General features: G+C 41.2%; 1 protein-coding gene across 1 annotated transcript in view; it reads left to right on the top strand.

Moving 5' to 3' along the window:
• Window positions 1-22,206, top strand: part of prkar1b (protein kinase, cAMP-dependent, regulatory, type I, beta) — a 55,787-nt gene extending 33,581 nt beyond the window's left edge. The window contains exons 5-11 of the mRNA XM_029508063.1: window positions 904-965; window positions 4,675-4,721; window positions 7,499-7,657; window positions 11,680-11,740; window positions 13,886-14,007; window positions 20,178-20,259; window positions 20,766-22,206. Of these exons, the coding sequence (XP_029363923.1) occupies window positions 904-965; window positions 4,675-4,721; window positions 7,499-7,657; window positions 11,680-11,740; window positions 13,886-14,007; window positions 20,178-20,259; window positions 20,766-20,938 (706 nt within the window). The 3' untranslated portion in view covers window positions 20,939-22,206. The remainder of the gene's footprint in view (window positions 1-903; window positions 966-4,674; window positions 4,722-7,498; window positions 7,658-11,679; window positions 11,741-13,885; window positions 14,008-20,177; window positions 20,260-20,765) is intronic.
• The last annotated feature ends 3,998 nt before the right edge of the window (window positions 22,207-26,204 follow it).

Here is a 26,204-nt window from a genome sequence, read left to right as displayed (position 1 = left end):
AGGCAATATATACTCAGACGTCGACAGGCTGGCTCAAATACATATTCAGTGACATACACACAGACACGTAACCAAGAACGGGTTCAAACATGTCCCTCGTTCACTCTGCAGGTCTTGTATAGTCTTTGATATGCCTGACCCTTTTTTTTATAGTTTTTTCTATATTTCTCTATAAGACGAATGGCATGCAACTGATTAGATAGATAAATATACCCCGAAGGTGTGAGAATGGTAGAGAGGCGGAGAGGAAGGATACTGAGTTTTCTCTTGTCCCAACACATCCCAGCAGTGGAACTTAAATCAGCTGAGTCTTCATGCATTTAAACAGCCCGATTAGGAGCAGTCTAACTGGCGCTTTCTCTGCCAGGCTGAAACTGAAATTAAGTGCTTAGGCAGAGCCATCATTTTGTATGTTTTTTCAGTGCTTCTTTTAGAACATACTCTCAATGATACAGGCTGTGATCATGTTGTGTGACAACAAGAAGTCATAGTTAAGCCCATGTGCCGTAATAATACTACATAAAGATGCAGGGAAAGTGACTGAAGCTCGGCCAATGTTTCTCCTTTGTGATGGTTTTAGCTGAGGATTTCAGATATTTGGTTTGATGTGATTATGATTGAAAAATCAGTTGTGTATTCCATGTGGGTGTGTTTTGTGTGTGTTGGGGTCATCCAGAGTTCCCAGGTCTGTACCTTTGGCTGATAGAGTGGACACAGTGATGGAGGCTGCTCTGTCTTTGCCATCGTACTGTTCTTTCATGGAACAAATGTGTGTGTATCCTGTATGTTATCCAGAGGAACTGTTTATTGTAATAGCAGATATGTTGGTAATAACCATGTTCTCTCTCTCTTGTCTTTTTGTGTCCCTTCTTCCTCTACCCTTTTTGTTTTTTTGTTCCCCAGTGACATATTTGATGCCATGTTCCCGGTCACTCACATTGCAGGAGAAACAGTCATCCAACAAGGTATATAGAAATATTTTGTTGTGGGGATGTCAATGTATGCAGTCATATGCAATCTGAATGTATGTGTGTAATAACTTCACATTCAACTCTCAATAACTTGTAAAACAAATTGCTTGTAGTTTTGCTTAGAAAAATGAATAAAACAGAAGATGTCAAATAGCAAACATCAAAAGTGATTTCCTGTTAAATAACAGTAATGATAGATACTGATATGGCAGGCAAATTCATTTCAATATAGCAATCCTGAAATTTCATGTTACGTTGCATTTACATATATTTGATTGGTTCAGCCATTGTGGTGAAGCAATCAGTATGCCAGTCTCAAAGAGTACCATTCGTGGCTTTATCTCAAAGACTGCATGTTTTGCATTGCCACCAAAACTCACATTCTCTTTTTTCTATTACACCCATATTTCCCTCCTTTTCCTCTCTTTGCCCCCTCTCACTTACCCTCAGTCTCTACCAGATGGCAGTTCCCTCTTCTGTGCCTAACTACAGTTGTCAAAACCTTTACTCTAGACATCCCTGGACTTTGAAGGAGCACAGAGTTCAGTAGAGACTGTATTTTCCAGTACCCTCTACCCAAACTGCTATCCAACACAGACACAGATATGTTAAACCACATATTTAGCACTCCAAAAACGCACAGTCTACCTGACAAATGCCCACTCTCAGTCATACTATGTTCACACCTGTACAATATTACATACGCTGCGCTTTGAGAGAATGCCTTACAATCACACTCATGTGGATGTTAAGTGAAGGAAAACTGTCAGTGGTCAGACACACATTCACTCAGTCACTCCCACCTACTCTAAGTCAGCATCCAGGACTATATCCAGCCTAATTTGGTGATAATAAGTCTAGCTGACTTTGCAGGACCCCCAGGCCTAGACAGCCCATTGTTATATACACTATATAGTGGGGTATATAGTATATACAGGACTGATGTCATTGCTAATGTCTGCACTACTGTGCAGCTTCAAGAAAGCACCCGTGCTACTGGCAATTCTCACACTGTTTAGACACAGCAAGGAGTTATTGACTCTGAAGCCAGAGTGGTATTTAAACAAAGGGAGAATTTACTCTATCATAACATGCAAAATGGGGGATAAAGGTATTTTCATTGTTAATCTATTGTCTCTTGTAGTTTATCAACTTGTATTCATTGTTGCTTTGACATGTATCCAATTTTAAGCAGCTGGTTCAGTGATGAAAGGAACATTTTATGAATGAGTGTCTGAAATATTGAAATTTCAACATAAAATCAGCCCTCATGGATGGACATTGGATGGATGTATAGCTCAAAGGTGTTCTAGCGTCTTTAGAGAAAGAGGACATAATCCGCGCTTTCCTTTGGAGCAAAACCAAAGAACCTTAAAAGTGTGTATAGCAATTATCTGTGTTGAAACGAGTCCACACTGAGTACACCAGCTAGTACGTGTCTGTGTGTTTCTATGTGTTAATGCACACTGGTCAAATATTTGCCTGCACTCTCAGGCACAGGGGTATTGCAAGGGCGCAAAACAAAGGCTTGAGAAGTGATAAAAGACAGGAAGAGTAGAAGAGAAGAAAGACAGAGGGAGAGGGAATTGAAAGAAAGATAGATGAGATGAAAGAGAGAGAGAGACAGTGAGAGGGAGATAGCAAAGTGCCAGGTTGCAGCAGGTTGTGTGTGTGTGTGTGTGTGTGTGTGTCTGTGTCTCTGCAGTCTCTTCGGACAGACCATCAGACCGACAAGGAGTATTTTGTGTGACAAATAGAGCTATATGATAAACGAGCACTCTCCACTCAGTATTAATTAGCCGTGTGAACTCCTGTGAACTTTACTCACAGGGCACTCCCAGCCTTTCAACTCTTCAGGTGAACATTCACACAAGAGCACATAAATACATACACACCCCCACTCTGTACCTATGAAATGCATACACATGCATACTTGTGTAATGTATATACATGCATCATTACCTACTTGTACCTGTGAATGGAGTTATATGTATATCTTATTTGTAAGAAGTTGCTGCAGGGTGAGCTTCACAGTGCTCATTGCTGTCAGTTCTTTTTAAGGATTTCCTCCTCAGCCCTATGTAACAGATAGCATAATTGAAGGAACACTTTGCCATTTTTCAGCCTTATCTCCAGACTAGTTGCTTTTAGCAGACATCAACTATCAGATCCTTTGATTTGCTTCAAAGGTTAGGGTTCACTTTGAGAGCACAGCATGCTCCTGTCAGTGGCACAGCAGGCATCCAGTCTGAAAACCAGACGCATTTAGTTAACAGGTACCCCGGTGTCTAATATTGATAGGGATAAAGGCACAAGTGGAAATTGTGAGGCAAAACATATATAAGATTGGACTTTATTTATCCCAGGTATGGGAAATTCGGTCATTACAGCACCAACCACAGGTATAGAAGTACAAGAAATATAAAGGGGCAGTGGTAATGATAAAGTGACATGAAATATAAAAAAATACAAAAATGATAACAATATCATATGTTATATCATAGGAGTGATTGTTTCTGCATTTTATTTCTAGTATCAGGGACATAGAAATAGGCAGTAACATTGCATGTCATATCTTTGCCCAGTGTTCACAGGATAAACTTAATTCGGGCAACAAGACCTTTCTACTAGTGCAACACTTGTCGTGTCAAATTATAGCACATAACCATCACTCTCAAACTGAGTTGGTAGTTTGATTAAATTAATTGAGCAAGCACCATAAAACATGTTAATTGATAAGCTAAAAAAGTAAAAAAGACTGATTGTGTTTATGTCTGTACAAGACAAGGTTACTTAGTTAAGGTGCCTCCAGCTATATTTGTACTGTAGACTACATATCTTAAAGTGATATTAATCTTCTCATGTAACTGCTCCCCAACAAGTGGTAAGGATCTAGGAATTTAAAAGTACAGCTTCCTGTTCTAGTCAGTGTTACTGTATCGTTTTGAGTCTTGTTTTTGTTCACATTTTTTATTTCTCAAGATGTCAAAATGACAAGATAACGTATACAGATATACACATATACATATACAAATACATGGAAAAGTCGCATTTGTTCCTATTTACTGTGAAGAAAGATTAATGTCTTGGAGAGAATAAAATTAGCTGATAAATGCAGCTGTAGTGTACCATGAATCTCCTTGTACTTGAGGTGTTCTGCCTATTCAGGCAGCTCTCTTTAAGAGTTCACACCACCAAACCACAGAAGTAATAAACAATTGCTGCCACTTTTTGTTGCCAAGGGCCCTGTTTCACAAAGATAATGGCAGTTCTACTGAAAGATGCATTCTGGATGAGGCAGAAGCATCTTTGACTCTAGGTCTGCCCTGAAGCTTTTACTTTCTCTTAATATATAAGACTGAAAGACCCAAGTTTCTTTTTTTTTTTTTTTTTGAGGAGAATGCTTACATCTTGACATTTTGAAGAGGAGAGTGAAAGAAAAAAAACGTGTCTGTGTCTCAACTGTATGATCTGTGAATTTGTTGAGAGCTTAAAAAAAGGGTTAGCTGTTTCATGTATTGCTTTCATCTTTAAAAAGAGTTATTCCTTACTTTGGTCTAATTTAAAAGTTGTTTAAAAATCCACCTTTGAGAACTTAAGGAGGAGGTGAAGTAACAGCAAAAATAATCTTTACTACCAGCTGTTTCTCTTTACTGCATTTTCTTTTCTATTCCCTCACAAACTTCTCTTCTTATCCCTCCAGGCGATGAAGGAGACAACTTCTATGTGATCGACCAAGGTGAAGTGGATGTAAGTGGCCAGCCTTGAGATATAAGCACAACTCCGTTCATTATCATTGATTTCTTGTTCGGAGAAATCTTTAGTTTCGTTGGATTAAAGCACATCATTGGAAATAAATTAGCATTTTTTCACCCATTTTCAAAGGTAGGCCAGAAAGATTTTGACTCAGTGGGAAAATCCAGCCTTCTCCACTCATATTCCAATGATGTTTCCAAGTAACAATGGACAAGTTGTATCGGATTGCCCCCATGTTTTGTTCTCCTCAAAGTTCGGTTCCACTCTGATGACAATCTGAACACGGCGCTATAGAGTCCAACGCTTTGTGAGGGCAGCTGAACTGAGAACACAGTCGTAGCAAGCCTGACAGAGTGATAGAGTTAAGTGGACCGATAAAACAGGAGCCAATGGAAAGTTAAACAGGAAGTGACCTTATCGGCTTACGACCGTGAGCAGAATAAGAGGAAAAGAGAGGCTGGTTGGCAAGCTTGGCCAAGCGTGGCGATATAGTCAGCCTACTTGAGACATACTTAGGAGGAAATACTGGCAGAGGAGATGGTGCCTTGATATACAAAACTGACTTTTCAAAAATGTTGGTGTATCGACATGCAGTCTCTGGTGGGATATCTTTCTAAATGAGGATTTATCGTAGTTCTGAAAATAGTTTAGACTGAACAAGCAACATTTGGACTCAGTCTAATAAAGGTTTGGTACTGTCATACAATATTCGAATAGTCTCAACTTTTTCCTTCCATCTTTCATCTCAGCTGCCTTAGTCTTGTGCAATATCTTATATATGATAAACCTCACAATAGATTCTTTTGACTGCAAGTCAGCCGATCTCTTTCCAAGCGGTTACCATGTTGAAACTATTCTAGCTGAATGTAAGGAAAAGTCTTTATCAAAAGTTATCCGTACAGCTCTCACTAAGCTATGTAACCGTGACTCCTCCACTGTATTGGGCTGAGCGTCTTTATGTCTGCCATCAGTGAATCTCAGGCATCTGCTCTCACACCCAGCACCCTGTCAATCTGCACCCAAGCTGGGTGAACATCCCTGTCCTCTGCCTCACCTCCACCCAAACCCCATGCTCATCTGTGTCTCCTCCACCTCACCCCACCATCCCTCTTTCTCTACAGACAGCTGCTGCCTTCAACCAAGTTTATTGAAGTGTGGAGATGTCTCTCATTAGACGGGGGTGTAAATCTGCTGACATTGCATAAACACCCCGAAAGCTGACAACCACTGCCACTGATGTAAACATCCCTGCAATGCATTCACTTAGAGGTCATAGTTTATATTCATATGGGTCCAACAAGGGAATTAAATATTTTATTCTATACAACAATTTTGGTATAAGATGCAGCTACGTAGTGAAATAATCAGTGATTCCTATTCAAAAAACATTTTGAATAGGAATTACTGATTATTTCACTATGTAGCTGATTAAATTAGATTTTGTGAGAAATCTTTGGTGATATACCTAACAAATGGGGTCCCTCTTCCACACACATTCACGCACATGTGTATTGCAGGAAAACTGAATTCACGTAACTGCAAACACAAGTGCATAGCATCATTGTCTGCTTATGCCCCTTCCAGACCTTGGGATTTTAATTACCACCAGGAACACACATGCTGAAGTTAATTGTCTACTGAAAAATCAATGACAGCTGCGAGACAGCAGACATTGTTCAAGGCTTGAATTGCTTCAGTCTTTTTCATCATGAACTTTATTTTACCTTCTCCAATATGCTGACTCAATATGGTACAAATGTTTCCAGTTTCACTCCTTGTCTACCGCCTTGTAAGATGGGAATGAAATAGTGTAACTTTTCTCTTGCAAACCAGGTTCAGGTTTAATCAGTTGAAACAGTTCTACCTGACCTGGAGCTGCAAGGATATATGTGTGAAACCTAATGGGATCACATGTACAATAATGAACAAAGAGTTCCAGGTTAGGGGATACTTGAGGACTGGATTGGGAACCTGCCAGGAAAAAAATCCTGTTACCTGTGTGTACTGATATAACACTTTTGCGACATCCACATAATTGTTCTTCTAGGTTTGACATAGCCGAAGCCAGAAGTTTGCATCTGTTTGAAGCCAGCTCAGTTTATAGTAAAGGGTGAACCCCCTCTGGTCTATTCTGAGCCTTGGATAATGCTCTTGCCGCAATTCTGGCAATTCACAGCAGACACCGGAGGGGTAACCCCCCTCCCTCCCTCTCCCTTCTCCTTTCTCTCTGTTATTAAGTCAACGAGGTAGCAGATACTGTGTCAACAGGTGAAACCGTAACAGCCCCAGAGACAACCTGAATGAGTCTCAGTAACGTTGTATTGTCTGCAAAGCTATAGTGGCTGGCCTGAATAGAGTGGCACAGTTGTGTGTGAATGTGCATGGAAGTGACCAAGCATGAGTGTGCGTATGTGTTTTAGATCTGAGTGGAAGAACAAAGTCTGCCACAGCTTTCTGTCCTCCATCACTCCCTAATCAAAGGAAAGACTCAAACAAGACAAGACAGAGGAAATAAAGGGGATAGATGGAGAGATAAGAGGGATAGAAAGCCATTTAGAAGGTCTCATCTGAAGGCTTAGTGGGGATCAATTGTGTAGGGACAGGCCTAGTGAGCACATCAAGGTGGATGGTTACTGAGGAGGGGGAGCTGAGGGTTTGGAAAAGTGTCTTAGGATGGGTACATATGTTGAAATTAGTTCTTTACAATCCACCCAGCTTTGACTGACATTCATCAGGACGCTTTCCATCACTGTTTCTTGCTCTCTCTACAGGTGTATGTGAATGGCGAGTGGGTGACCAGTATTGGAGAAGGAGGTAGTTTTGGAGAGCTGGCTCTGATCTATGGAACTCCGAGAGCCGCTACTGTCAAGGCGAAGACTGATCTTAAACTGTGGGGCATCGACCGAGACAGCTACCGGCGTATTCTCATGGTACGGACTTCTAAATACTTGAGTGTTATTTCAATACTAATTACTTCAGGAAGTACAAGCTCCCTGAACTCATTGCAGTCAGAAATTCATAATTCATTCACTTGTAATGCTTTTCTTTTTCAGCGTCTGGTTTTGCAATTTTTTATGCCATAATTCTGTAATATCAGATAAGTACCTTACATTTAATTTGGCAAGGTGATTCTTATACTCTGCAAAAGGACCAGTGGAAGAAAGTGTTAACTTAATATATTGTGTACTCCCTCAGATAAAACATTTTTATTTGTCTGGCCTTCACATTATTTCATTTTGTTCTTTGTTGATGCTTTGTATCACGTTTTATTTCTTTACTTTTTTTTTATTTAGTTAGTCCTATTTTTGTTGTGAAAAACAGGGTGTCAAGTAGCAGCCACATTAGTGCTGACACCGGCAAAGAAGGTATTAGCTACTTAAATTTGCCAACAACAAATGCAAAAAATAAAACCTCAAATACACACATACCAACAGCAGCACTATGACGCAATGCAGAAATAACTTTGGTACTACAAATGTGCTGTAGTGCTGTAGAGTCTCCAAGCGTTTATCAGTCATGGCCCTTAACTTCCAATATTTTCTCCCACTCAACCACTTCAAACCCCTTCAATTATTTGTACAGTTCCATTTTTTACACACATACAAACACAGACACACAAAGAAGTATCTGTCTAATTCTAGATGAAAGAGTGAAAAAAGTAAAAGAGGAAGGGAGTGAGTGAGGGTTATAGAGGAAAGACAGGGTCAACTCTAATGCCTCTATACACACTTCCAGCTTCAGGAGCTTATCTAGCAGGAATGTCTAAATGTTTAAACTAGAAACACAGGGGGCTCTGCCCTAGTTGTCATACCCCACACAGACACACACATTTTAGGTGTTATTAGAATGAGTAATTACCATGCCTGTCTGTGTGTGTGGGTCAGTATCTGCCCATAGCTAGTTAAATACTTCTTCAAATGTTCTTAATAGTTCATTGCAAATAAATGAAATAGCCAGTTAAGCATCCAAACATCTGTGAGCCCAGAACCCTTCACCAGGGCTGAGTGTTAAAGATTTCACCCACAGAAATGGAAGTAGATTTGTTTTTGGACCTTTCAGCTGAGCTTAAAGTTGGCACTGGCCTGCCCAGCACTCATGTCACCTCTTAAGCGCATATTTTAACTGAGGGCACAGTCTGCCCTGGTAACCTTTCTTTGAGAGGATTCGTGCTCTCTCTCTCACTCTCATTCCTGTGTTTTGTCTAACAGCAGCAGCAGGAGAGAAGACGGGGTGAAACAGAATTCAATTATGTGAACCTGTAGTTAATTATTGCTGTCAATGATTTGTAAAGCTGTTTTTATAAAGTATGGTATTCAGGCAATGTCTTAGCCAACACAGTGAGCATTTTCTCTCTCTCTTTCTCTCTTTGTGTTTCCCTGTAAAATTATGCTGAGTGCCTGTGCCTGTAGATAGTTAGGAGCTCAGGAAGGTGTGCTGTTGCTGCCATCATTTTCATTGTTTGCACATCTGCTTCTGTGCTGCTTCTCCACATCTGGAAATTGTAAAATTAATCAGTGTGATTTGACTGAATAGTTTGTTAAATTACCGTAAAGTGACTAGACACTGTCTCTATCAATATTATTCTATCTGCAGTATCTGCAGTTAACGTTCACTGTGATAGAAACTGATTTCAAGCAAAAATTTAAAACATGGCTCCAGCATCTGAATGATTTCCTAATTTTCTGTCTTTTAAATAGATTAAATGTAATATTTTTGCCATTCTTTGGCATATAATGTGATCATAAAAACAAGAGTCACTTTGTTCCTGAACATATTCATGTTTGTACATGCTATGGAAGATATTACACATCATGTAATGCCATGTAAAATCAAAGTGAACAGGCTCGTCAAAAGCACCTTACCCCCCATCTCCTCCTCTTTGTCTTATCCTAAAGTGCATACCATAAAAATGTAATACCATTCCCTGTGGTAAATACACTCTCTCTATTGCGTGCCGGCAGTAATATAATACCCTCTTTGTTGTGTCATGTTGGTAGGTAAACACACACAGACAAATTATTAACAAACTAACAGGCCTCTGTCAACAAGGAGAACACAACACGAGGAGAAATAATATCAAGAAATGAGGAAGGATGTGTGTATTTCACATTGGACAAAGATGAAAGGAATGGGGATGGGGCATCAGGCACGGTTGGTTTAGTCTTGGCTTTGCTCCACACCTTAACTCTTTGATGAGCCAGCCTCAAAGGGTAGACACAGAAGCTGGTTCATCCTTAACCTCGGGAGGAGCGAACACATGTGGGCCAGGAGACAGGAGCAGAGGAGTCTTGTACATGAAACGTGTGCTCTGGCCCTCCCAAGTACGCAGGAAGTATGGGGACAGGTGCAGATAAAAAGAGTGCAAAGGACAAAAAAAGATGTGAACCAACAAAATAAATGATAAAACATGAATAAAACATAAACATGAAATTTTAAAAATCTGAAATTTTGTAAAGCATCATTTTCATTCCATCCACCCAAGTAAACCCTGATGTAGCTGGGATTTCTCTGGCTCACCCATCCCTCCTTCCTCTAGTCACATAAATCAGGCCTTCTGTATAATATAATGTTTTGTATGCATGTTAAGCTTTTAATCTCAGCAAGTCTGTCTGAGGTGCTCTATGGGGAAGCTATGAAATTCAACTCAACATCTTTGGTGGATGGAGCAGAGCGTGTTGCTGAGTGTGTGTGTGAGTGAAATTGTGTTAAAAGTAGAGTACACGTGTGTGAGTGTTTGTATTTGCTTGCTTAATGAGCATGAAGTTTCATCTATGCAGAGACAGCAATGAAACATAAGTGGCCGAACTAAAAACAGGCATGCTTCACACACACTCACTCTCTCTGCATGCACACACATACATACAAATACACATAGACTCAAATCATTTATCCAGGAGGGAGGCGATGCAGGCTTGAATTCCTTTAATCAAGTTGTTTACGATTTCAAGTTTGACGTTGACTCACTTGGGAACATTTTCTCCCCTTTTAAGACAAAATGTGAAATTATATGAAATTAGAGGCAGCAGCGGGACCTAGGCACTTATTCACTAAAGACACCCCAAGCCTCAATATATCATTTCCATATGCAAAGGCTGACACAGGGCGGACAAGATCGTCTCTCCTCACTCTCTCTTTTCCTCATTATGTTCCCGCTTTTACTGAGTGGCTCTGTGTAATGAAGGAGGGGAAAAAAGGAAAAATGCAGTTAAGGAAGGGGTCCTCTGGGTCTAGACTTGTCAGGAAGCACCTGATGTTCATGGCAGAGGCAGAAAGGGGAAAGTCCCTTGCCTTGTGGGTGGGGTGGCCACACACACTGACACATCCATTGAATATTGCCATACAGCTCATATATACCTACATAGGTCTGACCCAACGAACTGCCGTCCATTAAGCATATACTATCCTGTGGTATAGTGTCATATTGTTTCCATCTTTCAGTTTTGTTGGCAGCAGCACTTATATTTGTTAGTTTAATACACCCTCAGAAATTGCATCAATATACCGTGGCATGTAACAGGTGAAACAATAATTAAGAAAGAAATCCAAAATAGACTGTATGTAGTAAAACATATAATGGCTCAGTAAGTATAATGGGTGGGTTTATCATCTTTGGGTGAGATTTTTTTTCCCCATTGTAAGAAAAAAGATGCATTGTTGTTTTTCATTACAAGATAATCTAAATTTGAATCATATGAAAGTCCGGATTTTGTGCAAGGCTCATTCCTTGTAACATCTCCACAAAGAAACATCAGTATGAGAGGCATATTGTTACACATGAGAGAAAAGAAAGTAATCTGTAATACTACCATAGTCATGATATAATTAGTATTATGATTTGTATTTTGCAGATTAATCACAATAATCTTACCATAAGCATGCGGTACTACCATACGAGAAAGAGGAGAGTGGGAGGGTCCATTAGGTAAATGTGTCTCCTCTGTTCCCTTTACAGGGTAGCACACTGAGGAAGAGGAAGATGTATGAAGAGTTCCTCAGCAAGGTCTCCATCCTTGGTAAGCCTGTAAATGGATCATAGTCCTGTGTTTGTTTCTGCTTTTTTATGAGTATGCTGAAGCATGAATGTGTTTTCACGTGTACACCGTGTTTTGCATTAATATTCAGCAACGGCTCTGGAGAGTCCAGAGTGCAGTCCATTAAATCTGCTGAGTGCAACACACTGTATACTGTAGATTAGCCCACATAAACACAGACGCACGTTGTCACACAGAGCCCACGCCAAAATAAGCTCCGTGTGTACAGAACTAATCTTCTGTTCATGTTAAAGCTAGTCACACTGTGCATTGTCGTTTTGTGGACAATTTGAAAATATGGAGTAAAGCTAAGCCTTTCTTTTCCCACTGGAATTTGGATAACAGCAGCCTACACAGGCCTTTGAGTTTGGAGAAATGGCGAATGAGATTCATTCAGACTTCCAAAACGAGGTGCAATTGGAACTGACATCTCATCCCTTTCCACTCGATTGTGTGTGTGTGGTGTATAGAGTAAGGCCATGCCCCCTGTACAGAGTTATTAGCTGGCTGAGTAAACACACACACTCAATGCAGGTCTAAGGAGAATGTCTCTACAAGGCCCACTTTCTTTTCATTCACCTCTTTTCTTCTGCATCTCCCTTTTTGACAGCCTTGTTGAGGCCTGTATTCAAGCGCTTGCCTCTCTCTTCGACGTGCTTTTCCTCTCCTCATTCCTCTTTCTGTTGCTCTGCTTCTCTGCTTTACCTCTTTGAATTGGAGGAGGGGTAAGGGGCAGGAGTGTTTTTGTTTGTCTTTGATTTTTGAGATAGGCATGAAATTGGGTGCAAGTCCTTGATGTTGTGAAGTGAAAGAGGAGGGGGTAACAACTTGTTCTTTGTCATCCAAACACACATACAGGCTTCTGCAATGGCCAATTGTTTCTTGTATGTGTATACACACACACAGACACACACATATGTATATGTGTGTGTCTGTGGAGCAAGGTGATCCAAGTGGGTGCAGGCTCTGCGAAGCGTGAAATGTAGGTACTTTAGTCAGCACATTTGTGTATCACGTTACCTGCCGAACTGTTAAGGATCACCTCCATAAGACCTGCTGCCTTTAGCTTGCAGCCAGACAGAGGACATCCATCTGGGACTGGTAGACTCCACGGCCCCACTGGAGGGGACACTGGACACCTCCAAACCACCAGACTTCACCTCAGTTAATCCTAAATACATACACATTTAGACACACACAAATAGACACTCTGGGATCACCTACTGAGAAAACCACAGACAATGGCCTCAGACAAAGAGATTCTGCTATCGTTTTATGTTTCTAACTCGTGTCTTAGTCAAATTAATACACAGAATCATTGCTGTATTTAGACAAAGCTACAGATGAGGACTGTAATCGCAGGAGATAAATTGCATTCTACATTGAGATGTGTACACATGAGATGAGGCAAAATTTATTTGCTCAGTTGTGAAAACGAAGGATGAGCTAATTTGTTGAATCTTCAATTATTAGTTGATCCTCTTTCTATAAATACCACTTCATCTGTAATGCTCAAAGCTCCTTTGGTTGGAACATTTTTCCCAGTAAAGATGTGTGGCCGTCTGTGTTTTTGGTTTCTGTGTGAATACCAACAGCTTCTAGAAATATCCCGGGCTAACCGCATTACTGTTGGTGTGGTAGGGCAGTCGGAAAGACAGCTGTCGCCACTGGCTCTCAAGATAAACAAAAACCAAAAAAGATAGATAGTATCACAGATTTTGGCAGTGTTGATTCACAAACGGTCAGCTCTTTACATATTTTGAAAGGGAGTTCACTTGTCATTGAATCTGAATTTGTTTTAATAGTATATTTGATTCAATTTAAGAAAATGTTTCTTTATTATTTAAAGTCTGTACAATTTTCAGACCTGCCTCTGGTGCATAAGATTAAGGGGTGAGTTTCAAGGTGTTTTAGCACAATGATGGAAGGGAGAAGGCAGGGGGATCTGAGATGTAATGGTGTCCGATGAATGAGTGGATTAGTCCAGGATTATCCTTTCCTCCAGATGACTGGATTTGAGCTGGAGACAGCCTCAGTTTCAGACAAAAGTTTGTAAACGTACTGTTGTGCTCATGAGTGGAATTAACACAATGTTCTCACTGATTCATATATGATGTCCGTTCACAGAGTCCTTAGATAAGTGGGAACGTCTGACTGTGGCCGATGCTCTGGAGCCTGTTCAGTTTGAGGATGGGGAGAAGATAGTGGTGCAGGGAGAACCCGGTGATGATTTCTTCATTATCACAGAGGTAAGGTGTGTGTGTGTGCATGCGTGGGTGTGTGCATAAGTACTTGTTGACATATGCCTGCTCAACCATGAATGTGTCATCAGGTGAGTGTAAGGTATTGATGTACATGTCATCATGCAGAGACGCTGGTGGGATATTTAGTGAGATCGGAACTGATCCTGTTTTATTGCTGCCCAGTGGTGTTCCCCCGTCATGCCCCTCAACCGCTATTACTGTGCAAAGATTACCCCCTCCTCTGACACTGCAGGCTTTGTGGAGATGGGGCCCCTGCTGCAGCTTCATGAAGCCCCCTGCCTGTCATCCTACCACACTTTTGATTAACTCCATACTTACGCAGCTTTCATCAGGGTCAAGTCAAAAGGGTTCTGTGAAGAAGGGTGGGGGTGCAGTCTTAGGTCATTTTGTCCTTGCCTCGCCCTTACTCTCAGTTTTACTTGACCGTTGCTCCGTCTTTCTCACGTTGTCACTCTTTTTGCCAGGTATAGCATCTGTCCAGCACAATCTATGTCCATCAATAGGCCTTGTGCTAAACCATAGGTGAATTTTATTAAAGACTCTTAGTTATGTTTCAGCCCTGATATGGGATCTGTCTCTTATCTGTTCATTCATCCAGCACAAAACCCCTGTTCTCCTCTAGATCCTCCTTCCATTTATCCCTTGTGACCAAGTAACAGCTACTGAAAAAAAACTACAGCAAGTCATAAATCTCAGAAAGTTCTCAGGAAAGTAAGCTGTACATAAAGATTTTGCTGACCATAAGCAAATAATCATCCCAAACCAAGCAAGGATGTTGTTAAGGCTGATATTGAATTGAATGAACATGTGTTTTTTGCTCATGTATCCAACTTTACCATTGAAAGGCTGACAATATTTTATGTCATCTCAAAAGTTATATAGTTTATAAAGCTTTAAAGCTCACAGTTGGTAATTTTTTTCTCACAGACCACAGTTCCTTTTAAATGCAAAATGCTAGAGTACAACAAACAACAAAATGTTCCCATCCAAATATTTATAGCCTGCACTGTATATATCTCACCTACACCTCAAATTAGCTGACCAGTGTTGGTCAAGTTTGAAGCCTCCACTTGAAGTGTCCTGAAGCTGCAGAAATCCCTTAAAAGCCATTTGAATGCGCAGAAAATGAATCCTGTTGGGGTTTAGGACACAAATATAGCACTTAGCAATGCGTGACTCAACAATTTAGGACTTTTTACATCTAAGTGAGGAGTAAGGCAAAAATATGCATAAGAATCTGGGGAATTATAGGAAGGAAGAGAGATGGAAAGGCAACCAACAAATTCCAGTATGCCATCCAGGTCTATGTGAGTGTGTCACAGTAGACACTACAAGGCCCATCGTTAATTAAAATAAGCATGGTCAGCCCAACAAGCATAACCTTTTTTTCGTACTTTCTTATAATCCTATCATCCATCAAAAGTATTTGTCTTTCTTTAATCCCTTCCCCTGTCTATCTTCCAATTTCCAATAAGCCCTCTCTATCATTGTGTCCATGCCTTGCTCTTGGTCTCTCATGAAGCAGGGCCTGACTTTCCCAGAGCAGGGTGGACTAGGGTGGAATGTGTGTTGCCGACTTTCACACGGGGTCAGGAGACCCAGCCTCCCGGGAGGGAGACGAGAGAGACAGAGTGAGAGAAGGATGAGTCAAAGAGGGCAGGGAGGGACATATGGATACAGAGGAGGTTGATTCAAAAAAGACCACATGTAAGGGCAGCAAGATTTTATGTGTTTACATGTCACACAGTAAGATCAGGCTCACCACAACTTGGATTACATCCTCTTCTCTTGTGAGTATTTTTTTTTTTCACATGCACACCATTATTTGTTTGTAACAAACCAGGCTGAAGTGTCAGCTCAGTTCAGTCAGAGCTCTCTTATCTCTCACATTTTGATACTGCTCCTCATCTGTCTGTTTGTGCTTTCATTCGTTTTGTCTGTGGATTTGGAGCATCAGCCAAAGACAAACCTCACAGTCACTAATTACATGCTGCTGATGGTGAGGATTTACAAAAGGGAGGTATAAAGACATCACTTTCTTTGCCTGTCTGGAGGAATGGGGCCCTAATGCAAAATGACGTGTTTACATTTTTTTCTCACACTGTACAAACAAGTCTTTACAGAACTCCAGGTCCTTGAATACACTGCCTTGCCTTCCTTTGTTTTTCAGAAATTCTGCCTCTACTACCCAACAAGCCCACAGTTCTTCCTCCTGACAATACACTGAGACACCACTCCATGTCCTCTGTGCCTTCAAATGGTGTAGAGAGAGGGACCAATAAACTTGTCAAACCAATAGGAAGATGTTCCAGAGAGTTTTAAAACTTGGTGCTGAAAAGGAAAAGATGTGGAGGATGTGCTGCTCCTGTATACGGAAATGAGTAACAGCATTCACATTGCAATTAACTTATTGACCTTACTGCTGTATCACTGATGATACAGATGGAAAGTTATTCTTGCGAAACTGTTAACATAGCTTTTCGTTTCTAAAACCAGATTATTTCTCACTCTTATCAATCAAGAAATAAATAAATAAAATCCATATAAATCACAAACAAGAACAAGACAAGGAAATAAAATGAATATGTAACAAGTACAGTCACAAAGTGGCTAACAAAACGCTTATCTAAAAAGATGTGTCTTTAGCTAATGTTTAAATAAATTAACAGAATATGCAGCTATCATATTTGTCCTTGGACCTCAGACAGAAGTAGTCATGCTGAGGGAAGATAAAAGGTTGTGTTCACTAAACGGTCACATAGAAGAGAAATCCTCACAGATCACCTGTTACTGTAACCTGAATGTATGATTAGAAATGCAATTAAGTTAATGAAGCTTTACAACTTTATCGACTAAGGAGCAATGCAGTTAATGAATGAAGTCATTTTCGTCTGAGTGCAAGTGCAGAGCCACAAGAGCAAAGGTGAACAATGAACAGGTGCGATTGGCTTGAAACGAGATATTTTCCTTTTGAAGATATCAGTTCAAAGACTGTTTCATATCTACAAGAAAACTGGTCTTGTGAGAGGAACTGTTGTCGTCCTGCATGTTCAGTAAGTGATCTCTGCATATGTTTGTCTGTGTGTTGACGTCTGAATGAGAAAGTGCAGACTGCTGATGCTACCGGGTGGCCTCATGAACAGACTGCTCAGGATATCACTCTGCTTCCTGCATCTCTGCCTGTGTCTGTCCCACCCACCCCCACTCTCTCTTTGGTGTGTGTTTTCTGGGTGATAATTTTATTTTAAGGACGTTAAAAGACGTGACCACCAATACCACTTAGTGCCACTCGCATGTGTCTTTAGGCTCTCTTCCCTCAATGACTTTTTAGTAACTAGTCATTCGTTCATACTTGATACATTCATAAAGTCCTCTCTGCGTCTGTCCTTCTCCGTCAGCATGTTTTTTTTTTTTGTCTGTCAGCCTTTTGCTCCTTGAGTTTGGCAGCGTGGTGAGGAGGATCTCCGATGTTTATAAGTGAAATATCTGTGGAGCAGAGTGCTGCCCCTGGGGTGGTACAGTGTGAGATGGTTATCTAGACCACACTGGATGAGGCCTGCTCTCGAATGAACTACTGTACATGATGGTACTGCACTGTCTCACTCTCTTTGTTTGGACATGAATGGAAAGGAGAGGAATCAACAAGTTGTAAACATGGGAGCTTCAATGCCTCATTCCCATCCGTGGCTCTCATTCACATCACCACTTATAAACTCAGGCTTGTTTGGTGCGGAGAAATGAAGTTCATTAAAAGTGTTTGCAGCAGTGTTTACTCTTGAGATGAAACATGGGAGATGGTTTAGACAAAGTTGCATAATTCTATGGGATTTCCCTTCTTTGATCTTCTTATGAAAGTTAATACGATACCCTTCACTCAGCCATTATTGTTAACCATCTGCAGTTAGTGTAGAATGTTGTTTATGATTATTTTCTGTAGCATTTTTATTCCTTATTTGGGAGGAGAGAGGGATGACACGTAGCTATGATCCCTGGCTGCCAGATTACCAGCAAGTTGACCTAAACACACAGGAATTTGTCTATGAGAAGAGCAGAGATCAATACAAATTTTCCCATAGTTGTGAGTCAGATTTTTCAGGCTTTCATTGTCTTAATTTCTTTCTTCCTCTGGGTGATGTAGGCTGTATTTGCTTTAGTCAAGTAGCTCTTCCACTTCTTGCTGTGTCCACACTGTGGCTTAAATGTAAGAGTGTACCATGGGAGGCTGAACTGGTCAACAGAGCAGCATTTTAGTCAACCACAAAAGCAAACTGTGAAACACCAGGTTCTTCATGAGAAGTTACACAGCAGGCTGCAGCAGCATTAGGACCCTTTGGAGATTACTCAGGGGATTCCCTGCCTTGAGCCTTCAGCCTGCACATTTGGTAACTTCATTTCTTTCAGATTTTGCTACTTTTTTGGTTGTTGTTTTGAAACTAATCATCCCTTTTTTTTTATTTCTTGTTTTTCCCACTGTGGGACGAATAAAGAAGTATCTTATCTTATCTTATGTTTTTATATTCTGTCTATCAAAACAGCATGAATCCTCTTGTTGATCATGCCTGTTCATGAGGCCACCCAGCATGATCAAGAACTTGACATCAGCAGCCATGATCAGCTCAAGTCTCACTGCTCTGTTGGACACCAACTCTAACCTGCTGTGTAAGAATGTTCTGGTAATAGCGCCACAAGCACAGTTTGGCTAGGTATTCCTTGGAAGTGACACTCACATGGTGCTCTGAACTCACTTAAACAGTGTCTGCCACTTCTCCACAGTCCATTTCAAGCATAAACGCGCTCAGTCACACACACCCTTTCACTGAAATACAGTCTCAGCTTTGTACGTCTGCAGTAAGTTTCTGACGGTTTTAGGGTTTCTCATTAAGGCTCATTATATTCATATTTAGCATCATAAGCCTGGTCAGCATAGGAAGCAGAGAGCAGAGAAGGATTAGAAATGCTGGAACGGTCAAGTCTGTTTTATCGGGCAGTCCAAGACAAGCTTGGAAGTTCCCCTTCTGATTTTTTTTTTTTTTTTACCTGCCACCAAATCCAACTGAAGTTGAGTACATGTGAAAGTCTAGACTTTAACACCAAAGCACCTACAGTAGTTTACCTCTGTCTCAAAAAATCCAGGTCAAACAATCATATCTCGCTCACATCCCAGGCTTAAAAGAAATGAGTCACCAAGTGTGTGTCAGATACACGTTGGTGTTGGCATATGAGGCATGAGCTCCAAAGCCAGACGTTGTGTGCGATAGATGATATGCAACAATAGACATTCAAACTTGTCCTCATTCACACACACAGTTTGTCAACAGCTGCAAGATACAGCAACATGAACTATTATCATCTGCTGGGCAGAGTGAACGGAAATCAGATTTCCTCCCCTATACTTTTTAGATGAGTCACACACACACGCACACATACACACACACTTATACAAGCGGGTGATCATAATACGCGTAACATAGTGGGTCATAGAATCCGGCCTAACTTTCCAGCAGTCATCAGCTGTTGATTTTCTCACTGGTTGTGCATATGTGGATTTGCATGTTTTTGTGAATCTGTGTGTCTGTGTGTCGCTGTCCATCCATCTGTGTCTGCCTGGCTGTGTGTATGTTTAAAAGTTTGCAGCATATCATGTAAGTTAGCAAGGGGCCATACTGAGTGTGAGTGTTTTTGGGTCAGTTAGGGACACCATATTGGAGCTCCCACTGTCTTGAACAATACAGTTGTTTCCATTATGTGGGTCGGTGCTGATAAAGGGGGATTTTGTGATAAGACTAGATGTTTGTATTTATTACACTCTGGAGGAGATAAAGGAGAACTGATCAGATTCTGTATCACATACCTGTTAGAATATCTGAGTGTGTTGTCTCGCGTTTCTGCCCAGACGCCTCACACAGAACAGGTGTCGGTCCCACAGAAAAGCAGCCAAATCCTGTGCACCTGTGGTCTTATGAAGCAAAGGAATTTCTCCTCAGCCTAATCCTCCTGATGATTTTCAGCCCCTCCTCCTTTTCTCTCCATCCTCCTGTCCTCCATCTTTCCCACCAACACCCTCCCACCTCTTATTTTTCTCCTTCTTCTTCTTTTTCATGTCTCTTTCTCTTCTTTCTTTTCTCCCCAACCCTCCTTTTCCTTTCTGCCTCCAGGGAATAGCCTCTGTTCTTCAGCGCAGATCTGACAATGAGGAGTACGTGGAGGTTGGTCGCCTCGGACCCTCTGACTATTTTGGTGAGTGGCTGTTGGGCAATGAAACCTTTTACTCATGTATTAAAAATAGAAACTTGTCCAATAATTTAGAAAAGTCAAAAGTTAATTTTTAATATTTATATATAATTTTTCATATCACATACCAACTAAAGAATTTGAAGCAGTTTTTGTGACCTAATCATTTTGGGTTGTTTGTTTCTGTAATTTATTGCAAATAAGTTGTTTGCAATTAACCTCTTTGCTTTTGTTTTTATAATAGATAAGACAACTAGTCACTTCAGATGAAAAATTATATACATTGTTCTTCTATTAATAGCAATTGAGAATATTTAATACAATATTACAAATCAACTTGTTTTGTCGTCAGTGAGCCCTTATATTTCAGGAACTTGTAAATATACAACCATTTCATGTCATTCTGGATCTGAAGGAACATATAAAGACAAACAAACAGTTCTGTTCCACATAAACAATCTTTTTCCCCAGTTAATTGTCCTGTCTTCATTCTCTTCTTCGTCCTCCTCCAGGTGAAATCGCTCTGCTGTTGAACCGCCCCAGGGCAGCAACCGTAGTTGCCCGCGGTCCGCTCAAGTGTGTGAAGCTGGACAGGCCCCGCTTTGAGCGTGTGCTTGGGCCATGCTCAGAAATCCTCAAGAGGAACATCCAGAGATACAACAGCTTCATCTCTCTCACTGTGTGACAGGTTGGCCCCTTCTGGGCCCCACCAGCAGGGGTGGGCAACATCAGCATCAGAGTTTTGGTCGGCGGGTGGGAAGGGGTGACGATGTGGGGTAAAGGACATGGGTTTTATGTCTGTAATAACTGGGCGCTCATTTCCTGCCTTTTTTTTTCCTCCATTTGGCACATTTCTTTCTTTTGATCTTGTGCACTTTGACTTGACCTGTTCTGTCACGTAGCTTTATTTCAACAGCAACATGGAAGGAGTGTGAAATTCAGAGCAAGGACAGAGATAATTCAACTCTTTATATTCTGTGAATGCGTCATATATGCAGGGTGACAACTGAATATGATGCATGCTTCTAGATGAACGAACAATGGGTTTGCACTTATGTGAATTTATTGAAGAGTAGGGATGAATTCAGGAAATAAGAAGAAAATAAGTTATGTTTACGTACAGCGGGAAGAGGTGAGTTCAAATTCCTTTGCTCGCTGGCTGTGGTTTGCCTTTTTTCACTCCTGAGTGCATGCGGTGCCATTTGTAGGTTGGGTCAGACCGATACCGCACAGACCTCTGTTCCCTAAAATGTAGATGTATGACAAAAAAAAACTCATGCGGGGATATTTCTTCAATTTGTAAGTGCTCTGCTGTTAGCAATGATGTGGGAAGGGGCCGTTAGAGGCAGTGATATGTTGAGTTAAGATTTTAATAGTGTGTGGTGTGCGGCAGCCAAATTAATCTACATGTTGCTCTTTTCCACAAGAAATCCTTTCTGTCTCAGTGATCCCTGAATCGGTTCAGTCTTATGTGTGAGCCAAGTGGAGCTTCCAAAGGTGCAGTAGTGTTATCAGTCCAGTTCACATACACACAAACAGTCTGAAGCACACACTGACGTGAAACACACAACCATAATGCTTACACTGTCTCAGGACTAAAGAAATCCTCAACGCACATGCACACAAACTTGCACACACACATTTTACCTGATGCTTTCTTAAGCTGACTTTCCTCCATGTTTTATTGCTAGATTAAAGCTTTTGCACCACTCTAAAATTATGTTGGGTCAAGACAGCAGGTTAAGTTAGCTGTTTTTAAGATATGACTTCTATGTTATAAATATATAAAAGAAAGTGGGAAAAAAAAATACATTTGTGTTTCTTTGCTTTCATCTACTGTCATCTATCAGACGTTGCACAGCTGACCCAGCAACTAATGTTGTATAAAATGGGAAGAAAAGAATATTTCTGTATTTTCTCTCTGTATCTCTGTTCTTTCAACTATCAAACCATCTTGAGCAAATAAAGATAAGCTTCTGAAATCCTTTTGGTTTGAGTTGTTTTCCCTTGATCAACCACTACGTGTCCCACAGCGAATGTGAATTTTTTGAATTCTTTTTCCTGCTTTATCTCGACTTTTAGCATCCTCTCCCGTTCTGCTGACTGAACTTAGTCAGTCCATCTCATCCCATGCCTTTTTAAGTCCACACCCTCGATTCTCCAGATGTCATACCTCTATTAATCTCCCATTTCTGTCTCTGAAGTGCAAAGTGTCCTTGTCAATCATGCTTTTCATATTTTTCCCAACAGGTACCTCCTCTCTGTCCTCACTACTCTGTCTCCCTCCACTCCACTCTGCTCTCCATCTTTCTCACATTAAGCCAAGTGTCAGTCATCTGTCAGTCTGAGCTGTCAGAAAGCCTCTGAGCTCCTCCCAGCCACTTTACCCCACTGCGGACTAAAGTGCCTACAGCTTTGACACATTCCTCCTCATCTTAATGCCCACTAAATCAACTCAGGAATGTGCCCCCAACTCGCCAACACTGAGTTTAGTACCCCTCCTCCCCACACGTACACACTCACATAGACACACCTTCATCACTCTGACAGTACACACTAACACACAAAGTTTGGGGTTTGTCATTCAATGTGGATGGAAATTTCGCTTCCACCCAGAAAGGAAAAGAAGACCGTAGGGTCTCATTTTCAGCACAAAAGGAAATGCAGTCACTTGTATGTTGCACTGGGTGAGTTAAATGCTGTGATTTTGTGTCAGACAACTCAGCAATTTGGCTCCATTATTTTTAAACTGCTGACTCATAAACTTTTTTCTCAGAATTTTTCTTGGTTTACACTCTTCTGGTGCTTTTCTTTTCATTGAGGGGATTCAGCTAGTATTTAAGCTTGCCATTGAACGTGGCGCCAAAGGTGGCTAAATTAATACAAAATGCTAAAATTCTGACAAAGACAGTAACAAAATCACAAAATGCATTGTGATAATCATATTTTGTCATAGCACAAAAAGGAAAAATTAACTTGCAACTAAATGTAGTTTAGTGTGTCTATGTGTGTGTTTATGTGTTTCTTTGTGTTTGAATCCATAGCACCTGATTCAGGGGGCACAATTTCGACATTCTGGGTGGCCCATTTGAGGACAAATCTTGGTGAAGCCCTGACTTCTTGGCACTGTTCCTGTGTGAGAATGAGAGTGCACAACTATAAACACACACTTTCGCACAGTCCTTTACTAACACCTAGCTTAATTCGCTCAGGTATGTGTTTGCTTTTCATTTGCACAGTCCCACCATGTCCCAAGCACATACAGGCAACAGATATGTCTCCCCCGATAGCTGACGTCAGTTTAGGTAATGATGCATTCACAATGAAAGCATCGAGTTGGAAAAGACCATCACACGCCAGCAAGCCGATTAAAAAGGTAATTCAATGTAGTGATTCTACTCAAAACCCAATTTTAGGCAGAAGGTTTCTCAGTTTTGATTATATGTCAGAGTATTTCTACTAACTTTATCTCTCTTTTTTGTTATTTCGTTTCAGATAACTAATAAGCCTGATCACAGAAGTCACTGCAGACATGGAGAAGCTCAATGCTGCAGTTTAAAGAAGGTATTGATAGAAGTGATGTTTTACACACTGAGATATCTTTAAATAGAATTTGATTTGATGTCATGAGTCCTCAAGGTGAAACTACTCATTTTAGTTGTGCAAAGTTTGTCCGTGTTTGGTTCATGGACTCGGACACCCCCTCAGACTGTTCATTGTTGGTTTTAGCTGTTTGTGCCTCTGTGACTCTCATTGAAAGAGGGAGGAAAGCTGCAGCAGCAGAGATCGGGGAGGATGAAGAATCCAAACTACAGAACCGTCCTCCCTACTCTGTCCTGACTCCTTTTTGCTGCTACAACTTGGCACAACCACGACTCCTAGCTTGTCTCACATTGGCATATCTTTAGCGCTGTGTGTTTTGTTGTCTAAAGAAACAAAAGGGCCGACTCAGTGAGATGGCGAGGAGGTGGAAATTATGGATGCAGTGGGTAAAGAAAGGGGTGGAGAAGGAGAAGAACATGCTTGGAGGAGGACAAATGTGGCGAAAAGCTGTTGCAGCTTCACTGATGTGGCTTCTAATACGTTATCACTTCTTTTTTTCCTACTCAGGCTTATGATGTCCATCCCTCCAAATAGCAAATATTATGAAAAGACAGCCAAACTAAGATAAGATGTCTGGGAATTATTTGGTGTGTGTGTGTGTGTGCATCCCATAACCAGCCACAGCCACCCACGGTCCCTTGAGAGGGCGTTTTATAAGGTGGTGCACATTTAGATCTGGCACAGTGAGTATAGCCCCTGGGCGTATGACCCTCACCCTCCCTCTCTTTATTTCTTCCTGATTCTCTCTCTTTTGTTTCCTGTCCTCTTCTCCTGCTCTCCTTGTTCCCATAGCCGCCATCTCCGGTCCCTTCTATCCCCTTCTCTGCAAAGATCCAGGCTAATTAAAATGCCTGCCAATACTAGGCTCCAAACCTCTATTGATTCTGACCACCCTCTCACTTCTCTGTGATCCCCACACCCTGATGGAAAAAAAATCATCCCCCAATTGTCTGCACTAATGACCACAGCCTTTGATACGCAGCTCTTTTCTTGGAGAGATGTATTGGGTGTGGCGACCTGACAGCTCCAGAATAGAGTTCAGCCTGGTTGGGTCGAAACTCAAGGTCCGGAGGCACCTCATCTCTGCCTAGTCCCTTCTACCGCTGCTCTGATTCTCAGCACTAATCATGACCTGTTGGGGTCAGAGGTCACCACCCAGGCCTGATCACAGGTGACTGAGCAATAGTGAGGCTGATGGGATTGAAAGGTTAGGGATGAGAGGGGGTGTCTGGCTGAGGTCAGGGGGAGAAGGAGAGTCAAAAAATGGGTCAGGAGATCATCACAAGGTCCGGCTCTGTTAAACAGCAGCTCTACTTGGTGCTCAGTTTTGGCATCAGCAGAGCAAAATTGCTGAAACCATTCCTCCACTTTAGCATTGTAGCATTTAGCATTGTGTCCTGTAGCATTGTCTGACTCCAGATGGACTGTCTTTTTAATCACATAAGTTCATTTTCCTCCATGCCAACATGATCCACAATGCAACTCAACTGCTTAAAGTTTGGTCAGCAGTTTGGGCTTGTTGTGCTGATCATGGGAAATGCAGCAGTGGCATCACTGAAACAAGGCAGCCATTTTTCTTGTAAAACTAAAATTTATGAGCCGCCTGCAAGCAACTGAAATTATTTACCTTGAAATTATGTTCTCTTCCTGCAGCTGTCTTTGAAGTGACATGTCCTCTGTTGTTTGTCCTCACAAGGACACAACCGACTGCCTCAGAGAAAAGAAAGGAGAAAAAGAGAAAGGAAGAAATGAAGAAGGCAATGAGATACCATCTGTTTGTTTTTCTGCCTTTCTTTCCCAAGCTTGTTATCGTTCCTCATTTCCTGCTGGACGACAAGTAAATAATTCACATGTATACATGTACCAACACTGAGACCAGGCCTCCCAGCTTCGCCTCAGTTTTGGCCTCAGATTCAAAGCTATTCCCAGCCAACAGAGCCTCTGTGACTCTCCTCCAAACGATGTGTAGAAAAAATAAACAAAAGGCTGAAATGTTCTCCCGACATTCAGCATGCTCAGGAAAAAAAAAAGGTTTAGAAGCATTTTTCGGAGTGAGATATTCCATCACGCACATGACTCTGCAATCTCCTGCCCACGTCGATCCCAAACAAGCACAATCCATCCCTTCACTTGGGCTCTGACTTCACTCCCTGGGGAGGCAGCTCAGCAAACATTTCAATTGTTCCCTTTTTTTTTTTTCAGTGCCTCCTACTCTCAGAGGAATCGTTAGGGTTTTGAGTGCACATCATAAAAGTTGTCCTAATGCTATAATCACATTAGGAAAAAGAAGGAATGGAATGAGGGAAAAGTCCCAGAAGGGCTTTTTAGGAAATGGTCTCAAATGCTTA

The sequence above is a fragment of the Echeneis naucrates genome, chromosome 8 (assembly GCF_900963305.1).
Source record: "Echeneis naucrates chromosome 8, fEcheNa1.1, whole genome shotgun sequence".
Taxonomy (NCBI): Eukaryota; Metazoa; Chordata; class Actinopteri; order Carangiformes; family Echeneidae; genus Echeneis; species Echeneis naucrates.
Note: the sequence above shows the minus strand (reverse complement) of the source record. Positions and strands in the feature narration are given on the sequence as shown.